This window comes from Rousettus aegyptiacus, unplaced genomic scaffold (assembly GCF_014176215.1).
Source record: "Rousettus aegyptiacus isolate mRouAeg1 unplaced genomic scaffold, mRouAeg1.p scaffold_m13_p_18, whole genome shotgun sequence".
NCBI lineage: Eukaryota > Metazoa > Chordata > Mammalia > Chiroptera > Pteropodidae > Rousettus > Rousettus aegyptiacus.
The window spans coordinates 19,048,705-19,076,162 of record NW_023416293.1 but is presented as its reverse complement, the minus strand read 5'-3'; the positions used below and the strand labels follow the sequence as shown (position 1 = coordinate 19,076,162).

The window sequence follows — 27,458 nt, the reverse complement described above, 5'->3', positions numbered from 1 at the left end:
TAAAAAAATCTAAGAATAGGAATAGCAAGATACTACTTAAATATATCAACTGCCACAGTTGTCCACAGGACACAAGAAGGTATGACTTCTATGAAACAGGATTGAAAATCTATGAGAAAAAATTGAGATGAACAATCAGAATAGATTTAAAAAAATAAAACATCAAGCTGATATCAAAAGTGATCTGAGCGAGATAATGAAACACTACAAGAAAACTAAAATTTCAAAAGCACTGAACAAGCTTAAGAAAAGAACAGCACCAAAGAAAACAAAATGAGTAACTCGACAGACACACTTGAGAAGTGAAACGTAGAGACAAGAAAAGAAAGATGAGAATTTGGACAGGGAAGATGGCAGACATGGAGAAGAGGAACCAGCCATGTTCCTGAGAAACTGCCAAACCGAAAGAAAACAGAGACCAAGGTGTGGTTAAACAATTCTCCGGTCAGCTCTAAAAAGCCCCAGATGTACTGGCTGGAAAACACTGGTGACAGACGCGTTCCCCGATTCTGAGACCTTAGCTACCTTGACAGGAAATACAGTGTAGAAGCTATATATCTGTAACACCTCAGTGTGGTCTGTGCAATCAATAAATTTGTATTTCTATATGAAAATATGAATTCTCACATTAAGTGGGACTTAGAAAAGCCAAGAACAGTGATTCAGACATTTTTTTAACTAACCAACTTTTTATTCATATGAAACAACGGAAAAACAATTTCAAATGTGTAAAGATTTGACAAAGATAGCACCAACATGCTCTCCTTGAAAAATAAATGATTCGAAGACCCTAGGTAACCGGGAAGTATGAAAAAGTCAGGAGACCTGGCCTGGGGAAGTGCCAGAATACCGTGCAGACACTGGAGTCTTCCCGTAAAGATTTACTATAGCACATGGCTCTAGAAGTAGTAACGTTTACAGTAGATTTTAATGATCTATTCTGTGCCCGATAGTCTGTTTCACACATTCCTTCGCTAACGCAAACAGGACTGTTCCGCTTCTCAACACCCTTATCAAACTATCCTGAAAGGCAGGTCCGTGTGAGCCTGCCATGGAGAATGGGAGTCCCATTTTGCCTTTAATCCATGGTTAAGGGACAACACAATGGAGTGACAACTCAGGACCCTGGCATCACCACAGTGGACTGAGAACAGGAGGCTCGAGGCGAGATGAGGCACGTCGCCTGGCCTGTCGCAGAAGGGAGACGGGAGTTACTCCAGGAAGTAACGCAGCCATGGGGTTTAGCATGGCAGTCACTAGCCCACTAGGTCAGAGTGGCCTGAGAAGAGGTGACTGAAGGCGGAGCCTGGAGAAGAGGCTAGTGAGTCCTGCCCGCGAGGGATGATTAGCTGAATGAGGAGCACTTGGAAGACAAAATTGCCAAGCGTTGGTGCTTTATGGAATTCAACAGAATGAAGCAAGGACACTTGGCATTTATTTTCCGTACAACACAGTTAAAAGATATATGCAGAGTTTAGTCTAAAATGTTCATATTTACAGTAGACCAGAAATCACTTTATTTGCAATTATTTAAATTTATAATAAAAATTATGCCATGGGTACACGGTTTTAAAAATTCATTCAACAGGCACATAAGCAAAAAGTTTAAAGACAATTATTTAAGCTTTTTTTTTTTTTTTTTTTTGCATTTACCCCGTATCAAATAGGGAAATAGCACCTGAAGAGTATCTAGTGATTTTCTGATAGAGATTTATTTATATATTTTTTTTAAAAATGTGTCTACATGCTTCCACTTCTATCTGTATTTCCCCCAATGATATATGAAAAAACCATGTATCATATTCATCTTCTCATAAAAGCTATTAGAAAAATGTGACATTAGATAAGAGCTCTTAGGAAGTAACACGTGAATTAAGCCTTTGGCTTTGGTTCCTCTTTCGGTTCTGACCCTATGATTTTTTGTGAAATCTATTTTGAACGTTTGTCTTTCTGGTAAATACTGAGATGTAACAACATAGGACGCAGTGTGGCGAATCCACTAAAATCACTGTCAGGAAAATGAAGAGCCCACCGGCGACACTCATCTGCAGCATCACCGGGACGGTGACCGGGAGGAAGCCGGACGCAGGAGGCAGAGGCGTTTACATGCCGCAGAGCTCTGTATTTTCTGGAACCCATGTTAATAAATGAATTTTAATTAATGAATTTGATTTATTTTAATTTTAATAATATATTTGATTTAATCTGATATATACAAAATATTATTCCAAAATACAATAAATACATAGAATTGTTAATGGAGTATTTTACATTCTCTTTTTCATTCCTTGTCTTCGAAATCCAGTGTATATTTTACACCTATAGAACATCTCGATTTGGGTATAAAATTATTACTGAAAATACTTTGTTTTAGAATTCAGGACATTTACATTGTTATAAAATCACAATTACATACCTGACCTGTTTGAAACATACATGTTTTCTAAAACTTAATTAAGTATAGGGTTTTTTTTTTCCCAATTTAAATGAATTAAAATAAAACAAAACTAAAAATTCAGGACCTATAGCATCAGCCACATTAAAGCACAAAATAGCTCCCGATATGGACAGCACAGCTCTAGACCTAACTTCAAGTTTATGGGAAGCAGAAGGAACGAAGGCAATGGGAAAAACAGGCAGACACGCCTGCAGCATGGGGCATTCTGGACCTGGCCTGGGTTCTGAAAACACTCAGTGGCGTGGAACAAAAAAAAAAGTGAAGAACTGTTCTCGGTTAAAAGAGACTAAAGCAGCATAAAAAATAAATGCATGAACCTTGATTGCAACCTGACTGTAAGTGAGCTGCAAAAGATACTCCTGGGACAATAGGACATGAGATGATGTAAAGGAATTGTAAGTGCTCATTCGGTATGAGAATCATCTCGTGGATTATGGATGTGTGTATACACATGCACATACCGTGAGAGGGACAAGGAAGAAGGGAAGGATGAAGGAAAGGAGATACATATTGCAAATTATTAACAATTGTTGAATCTAATTAGGTGGTATATGGATGTTTAGTGACTAATCGGTTTACCAACTTTTTGTATGTTTGAAGTGTCAAAATATCAAGAAAAAAAGATAAATAAAAATCAGATAAATCCGATAGAATATCCAAGCCAAACATCATTATCAAAATAAAAATGTGCTTGAAGCCCAAACTCTTTTGCCACAATTTAGGAAGCAGCTCTTCGCTTTCCAGAACTAACAGGGTGGCCAGTGGGCCCAGAATTCGCCAATGCTCACACAGCTGGAGACCAGCTGCAGGCACAGGTGGGAGCTCATCGACCCACCTGGAACTACACCCTTGAAAAGACACGTGTTCATTCAAGAAACACTGACTAAGCATCTACTCCGGTCCAGGCACCGTGCTGCATGCTGAGAACACAGAAACGGAGGGTGTGGGGATGGGGACACACAGGAAGTGACAGCTACACCCCCTCCTGTGCCTTTCCTTCCTGCCCCTCCTCCTCGACCGTGAACTGGACTAACCTCTAAGCTCTGGCTCCCTGGCATCTGAGGACCTTCAAAAGCAGCTTCGACAATTTGGTCCCCCAACATGCAGCGACCGCATAACGTCTGGGGCATTTTGCTGAGTGGGAGGAGCTATGTACAAAAGGAGGGAGGCGGGGGGACAGGGGTGCCTGGTGGAATGCTGGGCGACTCTACAGAAATGAAAACGGTCCCTGGTGTGATGTGCGTCAGTCGCACAAATGGGCCCGTTGGTCAAAACCCTACAACAAATTTTCTGCGTTTTAGTGTATATAATTTTACCTCTAAAATTGAAAATAAGTCATAGTAACAATCTGGGGGGACGTGACCTACAGGACAGTTGTCCCAGGTCCTGTAGGACAGGAGCTCTGGGGACAGCAGCACCAGGCTGCATCTAAGCCCAGCCCCATCGAAGCAGAACCCGCCTCCACCTTCATTAAAGTCGGCACCAGTTACTCCAACCAGAGCCAGCAACACTGATCGACCTGCGCCGGGATGCGTGTGAGTCGCGACTAATACATCAACTGGGAATAAAGTTTTCTTCCCCCTGTGTGTTCCTGTGCAACACGTCACATCTGTAGAATGGGCACTGGCCTTATTTGCTGGTCCTGTGCACTGCATTACATGTTGATAAAAGCATGAACTGTGAACAGTTCAGCACTACGTACTGGCCATAAGGGAACTCATGTTAGGAGTCAGCCCGACACAGGTGGCCTAGTCAGTAAAACAGGACATGGAGGGTACATAAAATTTAATAAGTTAAACACAAATATTATGAGAACACAAAGGAAGGTGTAGAGGATAAAATGAGATAGAGAGAACATCTAAGATCAACTTTAAATTTAACCTCGGTAGGATGGATAGAATTTGGGTAGAGAATAAGCTTTAAAGGGTACTCGAAACAGAGAAAACAGTATTCACAAAGACGCAGGTGGCTTAAAGCCACGTGTTATTTGTTTTTGCTTTTTATTTTTTCCAAGTGGCTGCAGGAATGTGCTGTGAGTGGCGAGCTGGGGTCAGGGAGGACAATGCCCAGAGATCAGCCAAAGAACGAAGAATGAAGAACGGGACGGAAAGGAGGTGGGAGGCAGGTCGGGAAGGGTGTCACATCACCATCGGAAAGTGTGGTCTTGTAAGCAAAGGGGGGTCGGCAAAGGGCTCAGAGGCGACAACGCGTGAGCACGTCCGCCTTTCAGACACAGTCCCAGCGGCAGCACAGAGGACGACGCGGATTCGGTAGGCTAAGAATCCAGACAGGAGTCCCCTGCTTCACTTTATATTTAAATCAGTGCGTCACATCCAGCCACATGCACAACGACCGCTCTAAACCGCGTTTCGTAACGTCTCACCTTACGCTGTATGGCTCCCATCCTCACAGATTTCACGTCCACAGACTGGTACGTCAGCCACAGGCCTGTGTTCACGTGTTGTATGTAGCACACTGAGTCTCCATACTTTATCTCGGATGTTCCCATGCCATCGACTTCTTTTCTCACCCCTGCATCCAATTTTTCCTAAGGAAGAACAAGAAATGAGCAAAAGTTATAAAAACACTAGTTAAGATCTAAAGAATTTTGCCTTCTTATAAACATGCTTCTTAAAAATGCAGCTTTGTGAAGCTCCCTGAAATGATAATGGTTGAATGTTTTATTCTTGCAGTTTGACCTCTACTGAAAATTGCAGTAGGAAGTTTCAAAAATAAATGACACATTCTTGAATTATCCACACTGGTAGAAAATTATTTTGCTCATAATGCAAAATTTTATACTGCTTAATGGCAAACTCCAAACCAGAGATCTTAAAATTAGTGCGAGATTATTTTTTTCATTACTGGTACTTAGGACCACAGGCTTAAGGGAAAGAAAATTTGGTTTGGGGTAAAATATCTACCGTTTATTATCTCTGTGACTTGGGACAACTTAATTGAACCTTTTAAGCCTCACTGTTCTCATCTGTAAATAAAGTTAACAACTATTTTTTTTTTTGACACTATGGAGATATCTCCTCCATAGTGTCAAACAAAATGCAATAATGCATGTAACGTTTTCATCACAGTGCCTGGGATAAAGTAAACAATAAGTTTTAATGATATTGACCATGAAAATGGTGTTGATAATAATGATGATGTTAACAAGGATTTTTTTTATTAGCTTCAGGTGTACAGCACAATGGTTAGGCAATTATATAATTTATGAAGTGATCCCTCCGGTAAGTCTAGCACCCACCTGGCACTATACGTAGTTATTACAATATTATTGCTTTGTTCCCTAGGCTGTACTCCACATCTCCATGACTGTTTTGTAACTACTAATTTGTACTTCTCCATCTCTTCCCCTTTTTCATCCTGCCTCCCATCACCCCTTCCCTCTGGCAATCATTAGTTTGTCTTCTGTATCTATGAGTCTGTTTTCATTTTGTTTGTTCATTTCTTTGTTCCTTACATTCCACATTCCATGTGGTACTTGTCTTTCTCTAACTTGACTCAGCATATTACCCTCAAGGTCAATGTTGTTGCAAATGGTAAGATTTTGTTTTTTATGGCTGAATATAATTTTCCATTGCATATATGTACCATGACTTCTTTATCCAATCATCTGTCGACGAGCACTCAGGCTGCTTCCATATCTTGGCTATTGTAAATAGGGCTGCCATGAACAGAGTTGTGCATATCTTTACAAATTAGTGTTTTTACTTTCCTTAGAGAAGTACCCAGAACTGCAATTGTTGGGTCCTAAGGTAGTCCTATTTTTAATTTTTTGAGGAACCTCCAAACTGTTTCCACAGTGGCTGCACTAATTTGCAATCCCACCAACAGTGCACAAGGCCACATCTCCACCAATAGTTGTTGTTTTTGGTTTATTGAATGTAGCCATTCTGACAGGTGTGAGGTGATATCTCATTGTGGGTTTAATGTGCATTTCTCTGATGACCAGTGACCTTGAGCATCTTTTCATATGTCTATTGGCCATCTGCATGTCCTCTTTGGAGAAATATCTTTTCGGGTCTTCTGCCCATATTTTTAATTGGATTGTTTGTTTGTTGGCTGTTCAATTGTATGAGTTCTTTATAAATTTTGGTTATTAACCCCTTACCATATGTATTGTTGGCAAATACCTCCCCCCATTCAGTAGGTTGTCTTTTCATTTTGTTGATAGTTCCCTTTGCTATGCAAAACTTTTTAGTTTGATGTAGTCCATTTGTTTATTTTTTATTTTGTTTCCCTTGCCCGAGAAGATATAATAGAAAAAAAATATTACTAAGAACAATGTCAGTTTACTATCTGTGTTTTCTTCTAGGAGTTTTATGGTTTCAAGTCTTACATTTAAGTCTTTAATTCATTTTGAGTTTATTGTTATATGTGGTGTAAGAATTTGGTCGTTTCATTTTTTTGCATGTGTCTGTCCAGTGTTCCCATTATTTCTTAAAGAGAATTTCTTACCCCATTGTATATTCGTGCCTTTTTGTCATATATGAAATGAGCATATAGATGTAGATTTCTTTCTGGGCTCCCCATTCTGTTCCATTAATCTATATATGTTTTTATGCCAGTACCATGCTGTTTTGGTTACTAGAGCCTCATAGTACAGTCTGATATCAGGCAGTGTGACACTTCCAAGCTGTTCTTCTTTTTCAAGATTGCTGTGGCTATTTTCCTTAATGCCTACGGCACCTGGTATTCCCAGGTAGCCTCCTATCCAACTACTAACCAGGACCCATCCTGCTTAGCTTCCAAGATCAGATGAGATCAGGCACGTTCAGGGTGGCGTGGCTGTAGACTGCTGTGGCTATTTGTAATCGTTCATGGTTCCAAATAGATTTTGGGATTATCTGTTCTTGTCTGAAAAATGCCATTGGTATTTTGGTAGGGACTGCATCAAACCTAGAGATTGTTTTAGGTAGTATGGACATTTTAACAGTGTTAATTCTTTTTATCCATGAGCTCGGTATATGCTTCTATTTATTTTTATCTTCTTCAATTTCTTTTTTCAATGACTTATAATTTTCTGAGTATAGGGTTTTTTTTACCTCCTTGGTTAAATTTATTCCTAGGTACTTTATTGTTTTTGATGCAATTTTAAATGGGATTGTTTTCTTAATTTCTCATTCTGATAGTACCTATTGGTGTATAAAAATGCATAATGCCAGTAAAAAGGATCGGCATAAAAACTATCATTGCATTTCCATATCATCTGTAAAACTACAGAAGATTATGCTATCAACACCACTTGAGGAAGAGTCACTGCCAAAATCTCTTTAATTTAATGCTGATTAAATAAAAATTCGCCGCCAATGATAATGTTGTATAATTATCTTGGTGGGAATAAAAATATGTTCTCCATTTCACTTCAATTTTTTTAGTTATTTAATCAATCGCTCAACAACTATAACAGGTGCTGGTCTGATCACAGGAAAGCAACGAGTCTTTCCTATCTGCTATTGTTATTAAATCTTTAATTTTCTTATTAAGGAAGGCTTTAGCTTTACTCCTTAAGTTCAAAGCCTGGATGTGCCACATAACTTATCTAAGCCTCGGTTTCCTCATCTGCACAATGAAGGTTAAAAATAGTATGGAAGCCTCATAGGGTTGAACTAGAACTAAATGAGAGAATTCACGTAAGGTACTTCAAGTGTTATTTGGCCCATAAATGGTCAGCTATTACCCTTACTTTCATTGTGTGAATGTGTGTGTTTTAAAGCATCTAAAACATTTTTTGAACCAAGAATAAAAATCCCAAATAAAAATAACATTCTAAAAACCATGTCCTAAAAACGTTTTGTTCTATTTTTGCCATTTGCTCCAAAATCCTTGTAATCTCATTGGTATTCTTATTTAAGTCTGGTATTTCATCATTTCAATAACAACAGGTTTCTATTCATGGTGCATGGGAGCTGGAAAACTAAAGGGAAAAAAAACAAGGAGGAGTATTTTAGTGGCACTTTAAGCTAAAAAAAAAAAATATGTCTTGGGGTGAGCATAATACATTGTGATGGGCAAGATCTACCTCATGTTAAAACTGACATCTCAGCGCACTTGAAAGTGAAGGGTGAAAGTTCTTAGAGTAGAGAAAGTGAAGAATAGATCTAAGAAAGCCTACGCAAGTCAAACCAAATTCTTCATTATATAAAATGTTTTCCTTAAGAGAGGACCAACATAATAATTTTGAAATATGCATGTATGTCAAATCACTACATTGTATACATTAAAATTCCACAATGTTGTAATTTAATTATATCTCAAATAAAGTAGAAAAAATAAAAGAGAACCAACATAGATTATATTACAAATTCTTTTCTACTTTATTCTGTTTATTCTGAATACGTATAGTTATCAACAATTGTTGATTCTTCTGTCAAATTCTGAATTTGAGTTTGGTCACTGAGTGTTCGCATTCCTGTCAAAGACATCTCAATGACAATCAAGAGACATGCTCCTTACGTCAACTAGGAGAATAAGTTCGTAAAGCACTTCTCACTATTTTAAGAATGATCTTAATGATCTATAAAATTTCAAAAACATACTTTCAAAGAGGTCTCACACAGTGATAGGTAAGGGAATGCAGATGTAAACGGAAGAGTTCCTAAGAGAATTCTGGGCACCCGCAGAATCTAAGCGTCCTTCCCCGTCTGTGTGCCACCGAGTGACAGCCCCAGGGGCCGACACGCAGGCCACTGTCTTTTCAGTGACCTCTGGTCTCGCCCAAACTTATCTTAATCTATAACAGGTGCGTAAGGTTTTGCATCTCTGAGACCAAAGCTAACCAGGGATTCAATGTCATTCCTGTAATTATGCCCAATTTCACAATCTTCATTAAGGACAGAAATCTACAATTATCCTAAGAAACGGACACAATAAATGTTTGGCATTTGTTGGGTGAACGTGTGATTTTCGATGACTCCTGAGACACTGCACTGTCAGGACACGGTCGCTCTGCTCGAGCGCGGCTAGGAAGGTGGGCAGGTGTGCGGGGACCCCTCAGGGGGAACCGAGCGGGCCTCGCGGCGCCGTCCCAGGGGACAGTGTGTGCGTTTCTCTTCATCGTGTGGTTCACGTGGGTTCCCATTAAAGGCTGCGGGGCTCCCCCCGAGCTGTCCTGACAAACGATTCAACAGACGTGAGAGAAAAGGTCTGCGGGCCGGGGCGGGAGTGTGACCGCCTCTGAGAGGCTCAGGGGCGCTCATCCGTCGCCGTCATCCAGCCGCGGACACCTGTGCCGCGAAGCCTACGCGAACGGCAAGGGGCGGGATGGATGTGTCGCGTGACAACGGCGAAGCCCCGCAAACCCCAGCGACATCCGGCAGGTGTCAGGGCTCCAGGAAACGGGTTTTACTGGAGAGGACTGGATGAGAACCTGTGGCTTCAGAAACACACTGCAAAACTGGCTCACGTCCATTCCTCTCGCAGGAAACGCGGTGGGTTCACTCGCGGGAAAACCAAGTGACCTCTGCTGCCTCACCTTGGAAGACCGGAAGGTAAACGCTGTCGATTTCACGTCTGCTTTTTCTTTGTCCATGAGCAGAAGGTTGTGGTCCTCCATGAGACTCAAGTATTTCCCGGTCGTGACATGGCGGAGTCGGAAAGGCTGGCCCCACCGGATGTGGCTTCCACTCCACCTGACAAGAACAGTGAAGACTTGAAACGACAGCAGCGACAGTCACACGACAAACGGCGACTATGCTGTGAGCGCCAGGCGGCGAGCCAAGGCCCTCTGCGTGTGCCGCCTCGTCGAATGTCCTCGAAACCTTGCGGCGTGCGTGGCACTAACTGCACTGCACACGTAACAGAACGGTTATTCAGAAAGATTCGGTGACGTTCAATGTCACGCAGCCCGTAGGAAGGAGAAGTGAAATTTAACTCTAGGTCTTCCGACTTTGAACGTGATGTCATGCTATACGCTGCTCCTGCGTAGATGACTAAGAACTTAGATTCCAAGTTAACGTCTACTCACTAGTCACAGATTTAGAAATTCTAAGTTTAAATGACGCTTTAGAGTTTACCAGTGAAAAATTTTTGTTGGATGTTCACAGACTTGAACAACAGTGACTAATTACGATTAATTGGAACTCATATATATAAACTGAAGTATATATTTACCTAAAAAGAAATCTATTCCTATGCTTTAAATTTAATATCATAGAACAATTATATCATTAAAAAACAATGAACAAAAAAGACAAACTGAAAAAAATGAGAACTATAAAAAGTCAAAAGGGAAAAATAAAAATAAAATGTAATAAACAGAAAACATAAAGTAAGGCTGCAGAAAAGCCGCGTTACACACCAGCCTCGCTCGGCGTGGTTAGCCGACATTTTCACAACCCTCCGCCACATACAACTCACACCTGAGGCGGAACTCTGCAAAGCAGGGCAGTTCCTCACGGGCCGAAAATCAAACAATTCAAAAAAACTAAAAGCAAATGAGTGGAGAAGATTTACCATGCGAATAAATCACGATGAAGCATGACGGCAAAGTTGGTGTTAGACAAATTAGAATTTAAGGCAAAAGCATGGGGATACTGTGAGGTACTTTATAAAAAGAAAAGGCAGACTCCGAATAGAATGTATGTAATTACCACTGTGTAATGAATCAAACAAATAAAAAGTAAAGAGTGGAGGATTTCAATATGAGTTTATCAATTAATAAATTTTACTACAGAGTTATTAAAATCTTTTGTAGTCTACAAATTGAGAGCACTGTTTGCAAATTTTTTAATTTTAGTAAACTAAGTCATTTTTTTTGCTGTTTTCTTTAGCTGGCTTTTTGAGTTGAGGCATTAGCATTGAAAATTACCAGTAGGACAATATTATAATGAGATCATTTTTACACGAATTTTTTTATAGAAACAATTACTTTGGACATGTCCCCCAACTAAATTAATAATCATGTACAAACACATCCTGACAATAACACCATATTATCTTAAAAATGAAATTAAAGTTTTTTTAGCCAACGACAGCATGTTAAAGCATTTCTATTCTGGGAATTAACAAGCTCTATTCTCTTCCTATAAAAAATTAAGTATATGTTTTTGCAAATACTATGAAAAGTACAATTATTTTAATATTTATTTCATGGTTTGAAGAAGCGTTTGAATAATTTTTCCAAAAAAAATGACTCATCTTAATCATTACAGAAAACAACCTCATTTTCAAAATAGTCCAAAATCTCAACCAAATACATGCTTTTCACCAGAATTTCTAGAGTGTGTCTCAAAGCTATTCAGCAAGGCTCATATATACAATCATTCCCCTCAAGCCACTATGGGAATTCTTTGAGAACAGAATGAATTTGGCCAGTTATTGGCAAAATATTGTGACTTTTAAGCACATTGTCTTTAGCTTATGGGCACTCGAACCACCTGGTCTCACATGCCCATGGCCCGAAAGAAAAGAGGACGAGCCCAGGAGAATCAAAGAGCAGGAAAATAATGTTTACTGAAAACTGAAAATAGGGACAGGAATGTCGTTCTATAAAGCAGTTTCCTGAGGTAACACAGAGAACTGTTCCCTATGTATTACTTATATTTACTGCAAACCACCTCAAATGAATAGGGAGCATTGGGCCACTCTTCATGACATGTCAACCTTTGATTTTGTTTCTATGTAACGTATAAGGAAGCATAATTTGAAGTATACATAATTCCTTTTTTTAACTTTTGTTTTTTAATTGGAGTTGAAATTCAGTATTATTTATATTTCATATTAACTGCAACGATTGCTCCCATCACAGAAACTAACATATATCCCACTTACGAAGTTCTTATAGCTTCGCACTGGGAAGCTGTAACATTTAACTTCGAAAATTAAAATCTACTTTATTAAAATGTTCATAATATTGAAAAACTTATGACAACATCAAATTTAGTTGCATAATTATGCAATATAAAACATAACTACTGGGCTACATAAATTATAACGAAATCATAGTTGGGGACCTCAGAGGAAAAAAAAAAACATAAACCATCTCAATTATTATAATATAAATGTTGATCTTTGGAAATATAAACATAAGCAGGATCTTTGACTATCATTTCCTAAGTATAAAGAAAAATGAGTAATTATGTGGCCATTGCATATAATAAGAAATGTAAATTAAATGCAATCTAATTTGTACATTTACAATAAAGCCAAAACAGTTCAAAGATTTAACAGAATCTGAAAAACTTCTTTAAAATCACAACATCGGTTACCTATGAGGCTCCTGCTTTCTCCTCAGACAGGAAGCTGAAAAGGCTCACAGAGAATGACGTAATCTCTTTAATCTTTTAAACGTTTGACAAACTACCTGCTCTGCCTTCTGCAGCCACACTCCCAGCTGTCACCTGAGTTCTGGGAGGCAGGCAGCATAGAAACTAACACCACGGGTGAGGTAGGGGCCCTCTGACCCCCGAGGGCGGCGGCCCTTTCTACCCAGCAGCCTTCGACTCAAAGTTACAGCCAGCGCCACACTTTCTATCCAAACTCAAACACCCAGCAGCAGAGAAGCAGACAGATGTGCAGGGCAGCTGGAGTCATGTAATTAGTTTAACAATACCGTTGCCGATAAAAACAAAGGCCTGTCAGGTTCAGAATCTCACATTCTTCCTTTTATTAATCTACAAATCAAAATGAATTTAGGGCCTCATTTGCATGAGAAAAAAATCCATTTTTTTAAGCACACAATCATAAAGGACAGGTGTATCTATAAATTTGAAAGTATCTGGAATCTGTTTACAAAGTAACAAAACCTCTAAACTTCACTGTTGTTGACTATTTCTCTAATTAGCTGTTGCTTTTATAATACACAAGGTAAAAGAAATACATCTATATTTTTATAAACCTTATTCTCTGAATAATTTATGGTGCACATAAAAGGTACAAGTTTTCTTTCTTTTGCTTTATGTCTGTCTCTTCCTTTTCCATCTCATTCAGAGATAAATTTCCAATAAAAATTTACCTTTAAGTTCAATGTTCATCAAAAGTTTTTATATTTAGGTGGATTTGATCAACTATGTATTTATATAGAAGAAATATAATACTATCACATGCTAATTAACAGAGTTAACATAGAATTTTTTAAAAGTTATAGACATACTATCATAGGAAGTATAAAACATAAATTTAATTTACATGCATATTTTTGGTGCATAGGAGTATGATGGAGTGTGAGCAGGGAAAGTTTTTCAATCATAAACAGTATAATTGGGATAAAATTCTGTTATAGGAGACTAACAGAAATATGATTTCAATGAGAAAGACATAATATATAATTTTTACTATTAAAGACCATGTCCAAGCATTGTTAAATAAATGAAAATGGTTATTAAATCACAGCAATAGTTAAATTGAATGTTATACTTCTAAAAGAATGAAGTAACCATTTTATTTTAAAATGTCACTACTTATAATACACTGCAAGTTATATTCTGTGCATCTGTTTAAAGTAATTAAAAAAAAAGTTCTAAGTCAAACCTTACCAAGTTCCAGGACATATGATGTTTTTCAAAATTATCATATGGGCTATGTAAGCAAAAACAACTGAAGACCACTAAACTACTTTAATCATCATTAGATAAGCATTTACCTCAAAATATTAGGTCTACAAAGATAACTATTCTACATTGATAGTTCCTTATACACATCCATGGAGTCTATGATCCTAAATCAATAATTTTTTTAATGTGTAATATAATAGAAAATAAATGAAAACTCACTGCTTTTTAGGCAAAGGACTAAACCTTACAATCATGTCTTAAAATCTATTTTAATTCTATTAAAATAATTCAAAATGACACTTTAATATCAATATTGCATTTATTTAAAAAAACTAAAAGTCAATCTCTAGACAGCTTTTTGAAATCGCCAGAAAAAAATAACACACACACATATAAATTCCTCTGTCTCTACTGAAAACAGTGTCTTTGTATCACAATCCAGATTTCTTACTCAGCTATTAAGCTATTTGTAAGGAGAGACAGCGCTCTTGAACTGACGTTCCTGTTCACGTGTCCTTTGTTTCGCGAGTGCCTGTAGAAGGTTAAATCCAGAGTCTGCCAGACTGGAACACGCGACAGGCTTGCGAACAACCTGTCCTCTCTCCAAACATTACATCACTCCGTCCAGGCGGCACTCTGTGCCAGGAGGTGCGCAGACTGAGATGAGATGATGTTACAAAAACAAAGGAGGCTAAAGATGCAAGGAGAGTGTAGGAAATGACAGCCCGCCACCCGGTGACTGGAGGGTGACGGAAGGTAAATAATGGGGGGGGGGGGGGGGCACCACCACGTTTCCTGAGCTTGTCTGCTGTAGTTGTTGGCGCGACAATTTTACATAAGGCGCAAGTCAAGGGCCCTACAAATATTCCCCACACTTAGGCCGCATTTAGATGCTCTACTTACGCCACCCTTAGCGTCTCCAGTCTCCACAGGGACCGCGCGTGAACAGACACAACGCCACCTTCATAATGGACGGTCCTGTCAAAAAGGAAAAAAAACAATTTTAACGTTTCATTCTTGGACTCCACTTTTCAAGCTAATTAAAAAAGAAAAGAAATGGGAAGCCTTTGGATAACAATTAAAGTCATACTTTTTGGAGGAGACAATACAGCTGGAAGTAAAAATAACCTCCCAAAATAAAATAAAATAAAATAACAGCGATTAACATAGATTTGCCTTGAATAACCATTTGATTTAAACATTCTCTTATCATTTTCTCCTCTAATCTCATTCGTTCTCTCTCCTCCTCCCCCTCCCACATCTGCACCCCCAAAACATTTACCTTACTCATTTAACTTGGGCCCACAAAAGTACTCAGCTATGAGTTTGGATGTGGTTCAATATACTATTATTATTTTGACAGATACATATAATTATTTGCAGCTCTAAATTCTGTTCTATTTAAAACATTTTAAAGAAATATAAGAACACATGAATATTAATGTTAGTATAATAATCTGAAAAAAATGATAAATAAAAAATATAAATATCACCATAAATATAAATATCAACAAAAAGTACCACACACAAAGAAATTATTTTGAATGTACATCACGCACCCCCGAATTCCCAAGCTCTCATCATAACAACTTGTTAATGCACCAGATGTGATTCTGAGTCATTTATATACATTATCCCAACTGATCCCTGTGCCAGCCCTTGAGACGGTTTTAAGGAACCAGAGCGGACACCCCTGTCTCTCTCTGCCGTCTTTACACATCACCCTGTCCTGTGTCACATAACAACGCACCCGGCCATGCTTCCCCTCCTGGCTTCCCTGTTCTCTGCCTCATCAGCTCCTCCCCGCAGCTCATCCGCCCTCACTTCCAGACTCACTTTCCCACTGAAATGGATTTTACTAAGGCCATCCAGTGATCTTCATGTTCCCAAATCCGGCGGACTCTTTTTAACATCGTGTAAACCCCTATTCTCTTGACAGTGTTTCTAACACCATTCTCACTTTTCTTCTGAGCTACATATGTTGTGGCGTGTTCAAATCCAAGACCCAGGGAGCGAACTGAGATTAATTATGAGCCTTCATTAGCCGGCCGGCAACTGACTCTCTCCAACACGCAGGGTCAGAGAATCAGCCCCAACCTTCCAGAAGAGGCAGCTTATAAAGCGTGAAACTGTGTCCTGGTGGGCTTTGATCAAGTAAGCAAGATTACAGAAGCAGAAGTTGGCTGTCGGCGTCTAGTACAAAGACATATTGTTTCTGGGGGCTCCCACATCTCACAGCAAACAGGGCCTGGGAGACAGCTGTGTTACCTGCACCCTGGCGGCAATGTGGTTTTCCTTGGGAGCTGGCGCCTGGAGATATCACTCCCTGGCTTGTCCTTGTGACTAGCTTACTGGAGAATTTTCCAGTTTTACACTTAGATGTTCCTTCTCATTCTATTTTTATTGTGGAACTCTCCACATATACACAAAAGTAGACAGAATATTATAATAAACCCCAAACACCAGGCTCATGACTTCAGCTATGATCGACACAGGGCCACCTTGTTTCATCTGTACCGTCTGGTTATCCCTCCGCGTACAAGCCTAATGTATATGTTCGTTCGTTCTCTCTCTCTCTCTCTCTCTCTCTCTCTCTCTCTCTCTCTCTCTCTCTCTCTCTCTCCCCCCCCCCCCTCTGTAATTCATTTTCATGAAATATCTATTCAGGGTTCGAAAATATCTTTTTTCTGTTGCTTTTTCAAATCAAGATCTAAACGATGTACAAATTGGTTACGTCTTAAATTTCTTCCACTCCAGAGCAGTTCTCTCTTCTTTTTTTTCCTTGCCATTTACTTGCAGAAAAATCGGCATCATTGGTCCTAGAGCACTTTCTACATTCTGAATTTTGCTGATAACCTCCTCAGTGTTTTTAACATGTACCTCTAAATTGGTAGTTAGATCTATAAATCTAGCTTGTTCGAACTGAATTTTTTTTTTCAGCAAGTTCATAAGTTGGTGTTTTGTACTTCCTGTTACATTACATCAGGAGGTAAAATGACCACTCGTCTACCTTTTTATGTTTAAATGGACCAGCAGCTTCGGGACCACCCAGATCCATCCATTAAAATCTAAGGATCTTAGGTACATCTATGGCCAGTGATTTTCAATAATGGCTGTGAATATAATCACATGGACAGATCTTATAAATCCTGATGCCAGGCCCTCACCGATTACACCAAATCTTAGAGCCAAGATTTCTGACCACTCTCTGTGGCTTGTATTGGGGTTCCCGGGCTTGGGAACCCTGGCCTAGATCAGTTTCTAAGCAGCAAGCAGCACTATGGTTATTCTTGGCCGTGGGGGCTGCCCTGGGCACCGGAGGGCAGTGACTGCACCCCTGGCCTCCTTCGCCTAAATGCTGTGCCCCTCCCCCTCCCAGTCGTGACAACAAAAAATGTTCCTGGACATTATCAAATGTCCCCCAATGGTCAGCCACTGACAGAGATCAGCAGTTCTCAGTCTTTAGTGTTAGAATCATTTGGCGGGCTTGTTAAAATACGGATTGCAGGGCCCGCCCCCACAGTGTCCGATTTAGCGGAGCTGCACTGAAGCCCAAGAATTTGTACTTCTAACAAGTTCCCGGGGGGTGCTGATGCTGGTCCACACTCTAAGAACCACCAGGATAAACCATTATTTCGTTAGGACACTGATTCTTAGCACTGATGAAACGTCAGATTTCCTGGAAAGCTTTAAAAACTCCAATGCACAGACAAGTCTCAGACCAATTAAACCAGAATCTGTGTATACACTCGAGAACAATGAACGGCAAAACACAGATGTAATGTTTGTGCACATGTGTGCTACATGTTAAGATAAAAACACACTAGTGAAGATTTCTAAATCAATCAGAACTTTAATGAAGATTTTGTACTTGGCCATGAAGAAAACTATCAGATTTTTTTTAAAGTAAAGCTATTTACTCATCACATTTTCTGATCATAACCTATAAAATTTGGAAACACTAAAAAGATCAAAGATTAACAACTTGGAAAATTAAGAAACTCTTCTAAGTGATTCATGGATCAAAGAGGAAATAGAATTTCTCCCTTCTTTAGAATATAATGAAGAGAAAAACACTTCACAACAGTCTGTGATTCACAGACAACTGCTGAAAAATCGTAGCCTGCAATCCCATAATTATTAAAGAAGAGTTATTGAAAACAAAAGAACTAAAGAGTTGTCTGAAGAGATTAGAGAACAAAATGAACCAATAAAAAATAAAAAGAGAAAGAGATTCTATGATGTGTTGTTAAGATAAAGAAGATACGGGAATGTAAATGATATACATTTCTTGTATGTAAATTACTTAAGAAATCTGACATTTTAAAAGGCAAAAAAATGATAAAATAATATATATTTTTATGTACAATGATAAATCATTATAAATCTATCATATATTTGTGTGTATATACATGTGCAGATATATTAATAACTTTTCCTTTACTGATTGAATTTGACAATGTCTTTTATTATTTAGATAAGTAGAAATCTAATATTTTTAATTTGAGAGCAAATATTTAAAAACACAAATATAAAGTCAAAAGAAAAGTCAGATCCTCTTTCCTACCTGAAATATTTTAGCTTTATCTGGTTGACTTTCTTGAATATTTGTCTCCTGAAAGGACGTCAGCTTTAATCGATTCTCCTTATTTTTTTAAAAATGCTCCACTGGCAGGTGTGGAGAATCTGATGATTGCTTATTATCTTTGTTGCTGTTGGGGAATCTTTGCTATTCTACAGTTACCCATATAAATACGCGGCACATGCAGAATGTTAACGGGTGTCTAATCGAGTCTTCATGGGCTATTTCAGACTGAAAATTGGCATCACAAATATCAAGGTCCTGAAAACAGTAAGAACCTCACTTCATCATTAACGACATTAAGGGTGTTCAAACTTGTTTAGAAATTGGCTACCTGGAGAAATACAACCAATCCTAGGAAAATGTCATTGCCCCTGCGATATGTCTCAAGTATCAAAGGAGAGGCCAGGAAAACAACTGTTTTAAAGGCCAACTCGTTTATCAATAGTTTTAGAGACCAAATTCAAACTCATACAAGGGGACGATCACCTTCACAGTGAGTGCCCTTATCACCAGGAAGACTGAGGAGAGAGAAAGAGTCTCTAAGAAATCAAACAGACCCAGGGCAACAGTGCCCTAGAGCTCATCGCCCCAGGTGACATGGATGCGAATGGCGGCCAAAGATGACGAAATTCAAGGGGAGGTCCACGGATGTGAAAACACAATAGTGCCTACACAGCTCTCCATTCCTGAAGAGTTTTCCAGTGAACCAGATACTGAGAAAAGGAAAATGGGTTAAAGTAACTAGACATTCATATTATTTGTAACAAAAAATTTTTAAAAAGATCTTCAAGCTCATAATCAGACGTCAAAGTCACTGTAATTTCACCAAATAGGGATTTTTAAAACATTCACAGGTAACAAGCGTAAGATCCAGGCCAAAAACTCAAAAAGCTGATGTTTCAGCTTCAGTCCAAAGGCAGACTATAACTGAAGTCTCAGCTCAAAGGCTGCCAGGCAAGACGAGTTCCCTCATATTTGTGGAAGTCAGCCTCTTTATTCTAGTCAAGCCTTTAACTGATTAGACGAGGCCCACCCACATTAGGGAGAACAATCTGCTTCACTCAGTCTATCAACCTAAACGTTAAAATCACCCCAAAACACCCTCACGACATGATGTTTGACCAAGTATGTGGGAACTCTGCAGCCCAGGCAAGGCAACAACATAAAATTAAACATTATAATAACTAATTGAGAGAAAATCCAACTTATCTATCTTGAATCACTTCTAAATCTGATATTAATATCCACATTGTGATTCATTTTCTTTCCTCCTAAGGTGATTATAGATCAATTCGGAGTGTTTCAGAGCACTTGGCTCATCCTGAAAAACTTCAGTTTGATCAGTGAAGTACGAGCAAGAGAATCATCTTACACCTGAATTACGAAAAAAAAAAAAAATTAGAGCATTTGCAATCTAATATTGTTTCCTCAACATAAAAAAGCCATAAACAAGTTTGTATTATTTTAACACTGATGAGTTTAAATAGTCGACTATTAATATCAACCACGGATATCATTTTCTCCAAGTAAATTTTTTTCTTCTTTTTCTTTTTTTATATTTAGCAATTGGGAATGTTGCTATTAGAAATCTACTTTTTAATGCATTGTGGCTTCATTTTTGTCTGGAGACGGGTTAGAGTATGTAACAGATGCCGAACATCACAACAGGGAGCAACAATAATAAAAGGTAACTTAATCAGCCACATCAAATCGGATGGTAAGTCAATTACATGAGTTAAAAATAGAGATTACTGCTCAGCCACAAAGAAAAGATGAAACTCTGCCATTTGCAACAACAGGGATGGATCTTGAGATAATCATGCAAAGCAAAATAAGTCGGACAGGAAAAGGTGAGAACCAGAGGATTTCACTCATGTGTGGGATACAAAACTGAAAGCAACAAACAAACACAACAAACAAACGAAAACTTACAGACACAGACAACAGTTTAGCGGTTACTAGAGGGGAAGGCGGGGGAGGCAGATACGGGTAAAGGGGGTCGAGTGACGATGGCAGATGTGCCACTGGGCGGTGAACACACGGTGCGACATGCTGACGACGCGTCATTGATTTGTGCACCTGACACCTACATGATTTTATTAGCCAATGTCGTTCCAGTAAATTTAACTTTAAAAAAATACAAAATAAAATAAATAAATGAAAATAGAGAAGAATAATTTACCAGCCTCTAAAGACTGCCTTACCAATTCAAATGCTTATGACGTGTTTATATAAACTTCGGTAGGGACAAAAACAGCCTTATCAATGTATTTTAGTTACCATAATGCAGGACAAAATATTCATTAGTAATTACTCATTTAGAATTATTCATTTTTCCAAACTTAATGTTCAGTAAATGCATGATGGATGACAGAATTCGATTCTCCTTTGAAAAGTGTTTTTTAAACTTAAAATCAGTGTTTTTTTAATCTTAACAAAACAGATTATAAAAGTCATAATTGGTAACTATAGAAATATCACTATCTCAAAAGAAAAGTTCTGTTTGAATATAAGTATATAGTAGCAAGAATGAGTACTTTTTTCCTTTCGTACTCAAAGTTATTAACTAAAATATCACTGAACATTCACAGAATCCATCACAGCAATAAGCTAAAGAAAAGAATCATAGTGTCATATCAGTAGATGCAAAAAAGCATCTGACAAAATCCAACACCCATTCATGATAAAATCTCTCAGTAAACTAGAGAGAGGGACTTCCTTTCTTGGATAAAGATGATCGACAAAAAGCCTAGACTTAGCATCATACTCAACGGTGAGAAGCTAGATGCTGCCCAAGACTGGGCTGGTCTATTCCCGGTTCACCGCCATTTCCTCAGGGGTGGAGGTGTTCAGCTCCCCGCGGAAGCGCCTCTTCCTCGGTGGGTCCTGCATTTCCGCTGCGGTCCCCTTCCGCTCCCTGCTTCCTCCAGCAGCTCAGTCCCTCAGCCAGTGCAATCCCCTGGAGAGGAGGGGTTCCGGTCCCTGCTGTCGGGGCTGGGGTTCTTCCCTGGGGAGCGACCTGAAGTCAAGGTGCCTCCAGTACAGAAGGCTCTTAGCCAAGGAAGAGGGACCCTCTGGCTTCAAGATTGTTCTCGACTCACTCAGGCTGGTGTGGTGATTTACTGAGACGGCTTTTCTTTCCTCCAAGCAGACAGCCAGCTTTCAGGAGTCACCAAAATGACACTGGAGCCTTCCTGAGCCAGACAGAGCGGCTCCCGAGGCAGGCATCTCGTTGCTCCTCAGTGACCCGCAGGTCCCGCCTGGCCTGGTCTTCCTTAAATGGTAGAATAGTGAGTGCGTTTTCCACGATCTAGAAACCGTGGTCTCCTGCAGTCGCAGACGCTGTGACCGGCCTTCCCTGATTCATGGCCTTCTTCCTCAGCGCCGTGCTGCTGACACCCTCACAGCTGTCGGTCCCTCAAAGACCGGCTGGCTGTCACTCATTTTTCTATCCCGCACATGGCCTTATGCCTAGACATAGGAGTCCCTCAATAAGCATTAAAGGAATTGAGTTGAAGTGACTGAAAAGCACATCCCAGATTAAAAGATTTCAGAGTGAAAGTCTAAGTTTCAGTTAACATGCTTCACAGGAGAATTTCTGCTTCTACCATGGTCTTCGCCGTCGGGCTGGGCCAGGGGCAGGTGCTGGAGCAGCTGCCAGGGGTCTGAGAGTGACAGAACAATCCAGCAGCGCTGCCTATCTGCCCAGGGGTGGGTCCGAGATAACGTCTCTGCCCAAACTGAGCATGAGGGGAAACAGGTGTGTCTTTGGATGACACACCTGTAGAAAATGTGAATGACTCATCGTGGGTTAAAAACACTAACACCCTTACACGGCACGTCGGTATTAAAAGGATCGAGCAAATGGGAGCAGAACAGGAAACAACCTGTTTTCCTGGCACTTGCGCGTTTCACCCCCGTACAGGACACAGTGCAGCCACGAAGGCACTTGGAAATTAAAGTCTTTTTTTTTTCCTGAAAGATACTGTTTCCACCTAGTTTGTTAATAAGCTAGGTGTAAACAAGTAAAAATGGTCTTAAATTTTCACCGACAGATTTGAAAAATCTGGGACATTTCTCTGCTTTTCTTAATGTTGATTTTTTAATCTATTGTCTTTTTTAATTCACACAATTTAAGTGTACCAAACATGTCAATGCTTTTTCATTTTTACTGAGGTCCAGCGGCTCTGATTCCTGGGAATGCTTTAATCCTCTGCCTTCAAAGCCCGCTTCTGACATCAGCGCCCCCTCGCCCAGCCTCTCCCCGGCCGAGTGGGGCCGCTGGGGGACGACGGGCGGGAGCCGAGCCCGGTGCTGCCTGCAGTCGGCGGTGGTCTAAGTGTGGCGGGCAGAGTGGACCTCCCTCAGGGGAGAGAGAAAATCGTTCTCCTCTATGAGCCGACTTCCATCAAAACTGTTTAGCAAACCATCCTGTTCCCAGACCAGCCCAAAAAGGCCCACATGGGACGTGGCCGGGAAGAGAAGGGAGAAAAGCCTAAGGAGGTAACTTCAGCGTTGACTGTCTCAGAGCACAATAGGGGAGCCCTGCGAGCCCCTCCCAGGTAGGGGCCGAGCAAACACAAATTCTGCAAGGACTCTGGCCGTCCAGTGGTGCACACGGACGTAAACATGCATCTCTCGAAGCCAGAGGGAGAGCCATTTAATTCATTACAGCAAACCCATCTCATGCCTTATCAATTATTTACAGCTAAAGCTCATTAAATCACCATGTAACATTAAAAAGGCCATCCATGGAGGCGAAAATATGGTCCTGCATACACACGGCAAGGCTTTTGCCTGCTGAGCCACAGGCCGGAAAGCAAATGTAGCATTTCTTTCCAGGGACTGTCAGAAACGATGACTTAATTGTCCTGCATTTGAAAGTAACAAGACAGAGCAAGTGTGTGCCGGGAGTGATGCCCGATGCAGCCGAAAGGGAGGACCTCTCTCCTCTGATCCCCCCTCCTCCCTCCCCTCTCCCTTCCCCCTCCTCCCTCCCTCTCTCCTCTGATCCCTCCTCCTCCCTCCCCTCTCCCTCCCCCCTCCTCCCTCCCTTTCTCTCTCTCTCAAACACACAAACATAAACATTCTCCATTTCCTTCTCTCCTTTCATTTTTCTCTGAAGTGCTTATCATCACCTGGCGCATTTTATCTATGCACGCATGGGCATGTGGGTGCATGAATAAGCACACTTAGGTTTTTGTGGTTGTATGTCCCCTCTAGAATGTAAACTCCTTGAGAAAAGAGACTTTACATCTTTTTATACACTACTATAACCCCAGCACCCACAATGTGATAGCCATTCCACAAATTCTTACTGAATGAATAAAACCACTTATGAGCTGTGTGTCAAAACCCATTTTAACATGCAAGTAATGCTTCTCAAAAAATGTTCCCTATGCTGGTTTCCAAATCACAGATCTTGAATAATAATTCCAGTGATGTTCCCCTAATTAAAATGATATTCCTCATACTTAATTCAGACGGTGCACAGAACATGGCAACCAAATTCCAAGCCTGCAGAATGAAAGCTTGTTTTTAAAGCAATAATCACAACGCGATGCTGCATCTAACCAGCAGCAGAACCTGGTTCCCCCTGATTCTTTCTCACCATCTGAGTGTGAGAACTAAGAAATCGCGGTTCTGCAGTGAGTGCTCAGCGTGTCTCCTTCTGCCCAACTCACGACTTCTGTAGATTGCTCTACTACTTCCGTTGTTGTTTAAACAAGCTGTATACCAGCAATTTTAGGGCCCTATGTCTTCCTGGAAAAATCTCGAGAAACCTGAAATAAAACAATAGTGATGCTGGATTTCAAGAGCGTGTGAGAATTCAGTCCATGAGAGGGAGCTGAGCAGGAAACATATTTAGTCCAACTTCAGTTCGCATCGTTCTCCGACTTAATTCCACTTAATTAAATGACGCGACGTGCTCTTCCCGCTGAGACTTTTTCTTAATGCTCTGATGAGGATGCAAGCGTGACCACGTACACGCTCAAATCCAGAGCTAAGAGGAAGTTAAAGATAACGCCATCGGTTCCTAGAACTACAGAGCTCGTCGCTCAGCTGCATCTTCAATCGCTGCATTAATCACGTACATCCAGTCACTGTCCATGGAGCGAAACCGGTGGGCTGGCGAGTGCATTCAGGGGCACAGCACTTGTGACCGACCTGTCCCTAAATCTTTCAGAAGTAGGGGTCGCTCTGGCCATGTCCTTACCCCCTTGCACTACTTACGACAAACCTGTCTTGACTTTAGTTTTTAACTGTAACGACAGGACAGCATTAACGAGTACAGCAGGCCATCATGACAGGAAGGGCAACGAGAAAAAGAAATATTTCTCTGGAACGGGTCCAGCTTTCGCGTCGCTGTCCAAATGTCAGATTATATGTATGTCTTACTGTGGATGAATCAAAACACATTTTTAGGTTATTGTGACGTGTTTCTCCCCGGGGCTGCACTGTCCCGTGGCTTTGCCGTGTCCCCTGGGGCAATGAAGTGACGAAGGGTGAGGACGGAGGGAGACAGATTTTCTACGCAACGATACTCCGAGGTTGGAAATAACAAAGTGCTCTATAAACATAAAAGAACTATTTTTACCGTCATATGCAAATAATCGCTCGATCTCGCCATGCGCTCGAGGCCGGCGCAGCTCTGCTCAGCACCGCGCTTAGGCTGCTGCCTCCTTCGGACTCATTTTCGCCCTCGAGCCACGGTCTGCGTCCAGGGTAATCTCATCGCACCGCGTGAGTGCTGCGCCGGGGCGCGTTCTTGCTGACATCGCGCCCCAGAAAGAGCCGCGTTGTGCTGTCTGAACGCAGACCGAGATCGGCGTGACGTGAAAATTATCAGCATCACAGCAAGAATGACACCAGTGTGTGTGTGTGTGTTGGGGGGGACGGGGGGGTGTCCATCACGCACGCAGCGGGGAAGCGGGCTCAGAACGATGTCAGAACACCTCTGAAACTTCCCCTCATCTTCTCCGCGGTGGTAACCATCCAACCTCTGGCCTGCCAGTGCCACGCTCAGTGCCACGCTGGTCCCCCACGCTGGTCCCCCACGCGGATCCCCCAAGGCCCAGGGGAGGCGGACAACGGCACCGGCACAGAACACTCCACAGAACACTCCGTTTCAAAATGTAAACGCCGCTCACTCTGCTCACTCCACAGCGGCTGGCCCCTCTACAGAGCGAGGGCGGGGCCCGGCCCCCCGCTGGGCCCAGGTCAAGAGCAGAAGAGCAAAGGGTTTCCTCAGACAAGGCTGGGGGTCCCTCCCTCCACCCCCGAGTCTCCACTCAGAGTGATCCTGGCCTAATGCCCAGTAACATGAGAGAGGTGTTATAATCACACGAAATATTAGGAAAAGTGGTCAATTCTATTACCTACGTCAGTAAACAGGAGGTAATAGCAAAAGGCTCTAAACTTTTGTGCAAATCAAGAACTCTGACTTTGAAACTGAATCTGAGACTAAATGTTCCAGAAGGACAATTAATCAAAACTAATGAACATTTAATGAAGTTTTAAGTAGTTTAGTTCTATGTGTTCACTCCTCCCACTGAGTTTAATTCAATGCTTCTTACCATGTTTTAATTATACAGAAATTTTCAGCAATTCTATTGATAGATAACTAAAACACGACAAAAAACTTCTAAGGAGGCCAACGATCAGGTCACTTCAGGAGACAGATGAGCATCAGGGACCCACTTTCTATTATGCTAATGGCCTGACCGACATGTCCTTAATTTGACAGACTGTATCACGGCAAGAAGGGGCAGGGCTCGGGCGCCGGGCCGGAGTACCCACCTCCGCTGCTCCTCCCCGTGCTCTCCCGAAGGGACAGTGAGGCATTCGTCCATGTGTCCGTGCAGCAACCTGAGGACGTCGCCACCGATCAGATACCCTGCAAGGATCGAAACGCTGTCACCTTCGAACTGTCAGGGTCAGAGGCCGGCAAGAGGCAAATCCCCGGGTCCAATCTCTCATTTCCGTGGACAGAGAGTCAGAAGCCTAGCAAGGCTTAGTTCCCGGCCCAAATCGCAGAGAGCGATGGAGCCACCGGCCTGCCACCTCTGAGCCCTGGGTCCCCAAGTGCCACAGTTTGTGAGATTCCCACTAGAGGGCACAACTTCAGTCCCATAAAATCCTTCATTAAACATACGAGTATGGATAGGCTCAGATTTGGACCTATACAAGTGACGATAATCAGAGCAAACGCAGACATTTCCTGGACGCCCTGAATCATAAACACTGTTGTGGTCCAGCCCTAAGTCACCCTCCCTGGGACCAATATCCTGTAAGCTATCACACGAAGCACACACAAAAAAGCTAAAGCTGACAATAGCGTAAAAATAAGGAAAGATAAATCTTAACACACACTTCACTTATAAGCAGCGGTGTAAGCGAGAGGCTTGAATGACTTGCATCCACACGACAGAACCGTGTGACACAGAAAGCTCCCATGACCTGTCGGCTCCTTATCACAACTGCAAAGGTGACCGGCGAGTCCGCAGCTAGGACGCGCCCCTCATCGGGGTGGCGCGCTCACCTTGGGCTGCTTCGCTCCCTGAGCTGATGGGGGCCACGCTCCACAGGGTCTGCTGGAAAGCCGCGTCCACGTGCAAGCTGCCGTCACCGTAGGACAGGTGCTGCGGGAGAGGCAAACGAAGCGTCACTCAGGGCTCCTGCGAGTCTTCTTACCTCCCATGTGGCCCGGCAACTCGGCCCTGACCTTGCAGGCTTGAACTGTGCCCGCGGAACATCCACTCCAGCCTGTCACTCAAAAATGAAGACGCTAGTAGAAAAAATTAGTTTCTATTGGACTTCCAGTATATTTCAGCTTCACTCTAAGAGTTCCTACCTTAAGCCTCTGATTAGGATATATACAAATGAATCCACTAAAACAAATTTATTA

At 41.2% G+C, this 27,458-nt stretch overlaps 1 protein-coding gene and 1 pseudogene across 7 annotated transcripts in view; both read right to left on the bottom strand.

Moving 5' to 3' along the window:
- The window catches only part of RYR2 (ryanodine receptor 2), a 525,506-nt gene that overhangs the window by 245,425 nt on the left and 252,623 nt on the right, over window positions 1-27,458 (bottom strand). For all 7 annotated transcript variants that reach the window (XM_036235620.1, XM_036235621.1, XM_036235624.1 and 4 more), the window contains 5 exons: window positions 27,093-27,192; window positions 26,351-26,447; window positions 14,869-14,943; window positions 9,948-10,104; window positions 4,842-5,006 (listed from right to left, as the gene is read on the bottom strand). In XM_036235620.1, coding sequence (XP_036091513.1) covers window positions 4,842-5,006; window positions 9,948-10,104; window positions 14,869-14,943; window positions 26,351-26,447; window positions 27,093-27,192 — 594 coding nt within the window. The remainder of the gene's footprint in view (window positions 1-4,841; window positions 5,007-9,947; window positions 10,105-14,868; window positions 14,944-26,350; window positions 26,448-27,092; window positions 27,193-27,458) is intronic.
- On the bottom strand, window positions 7,151-7,269 carry LOC118613427 (annotated as a pseudogene).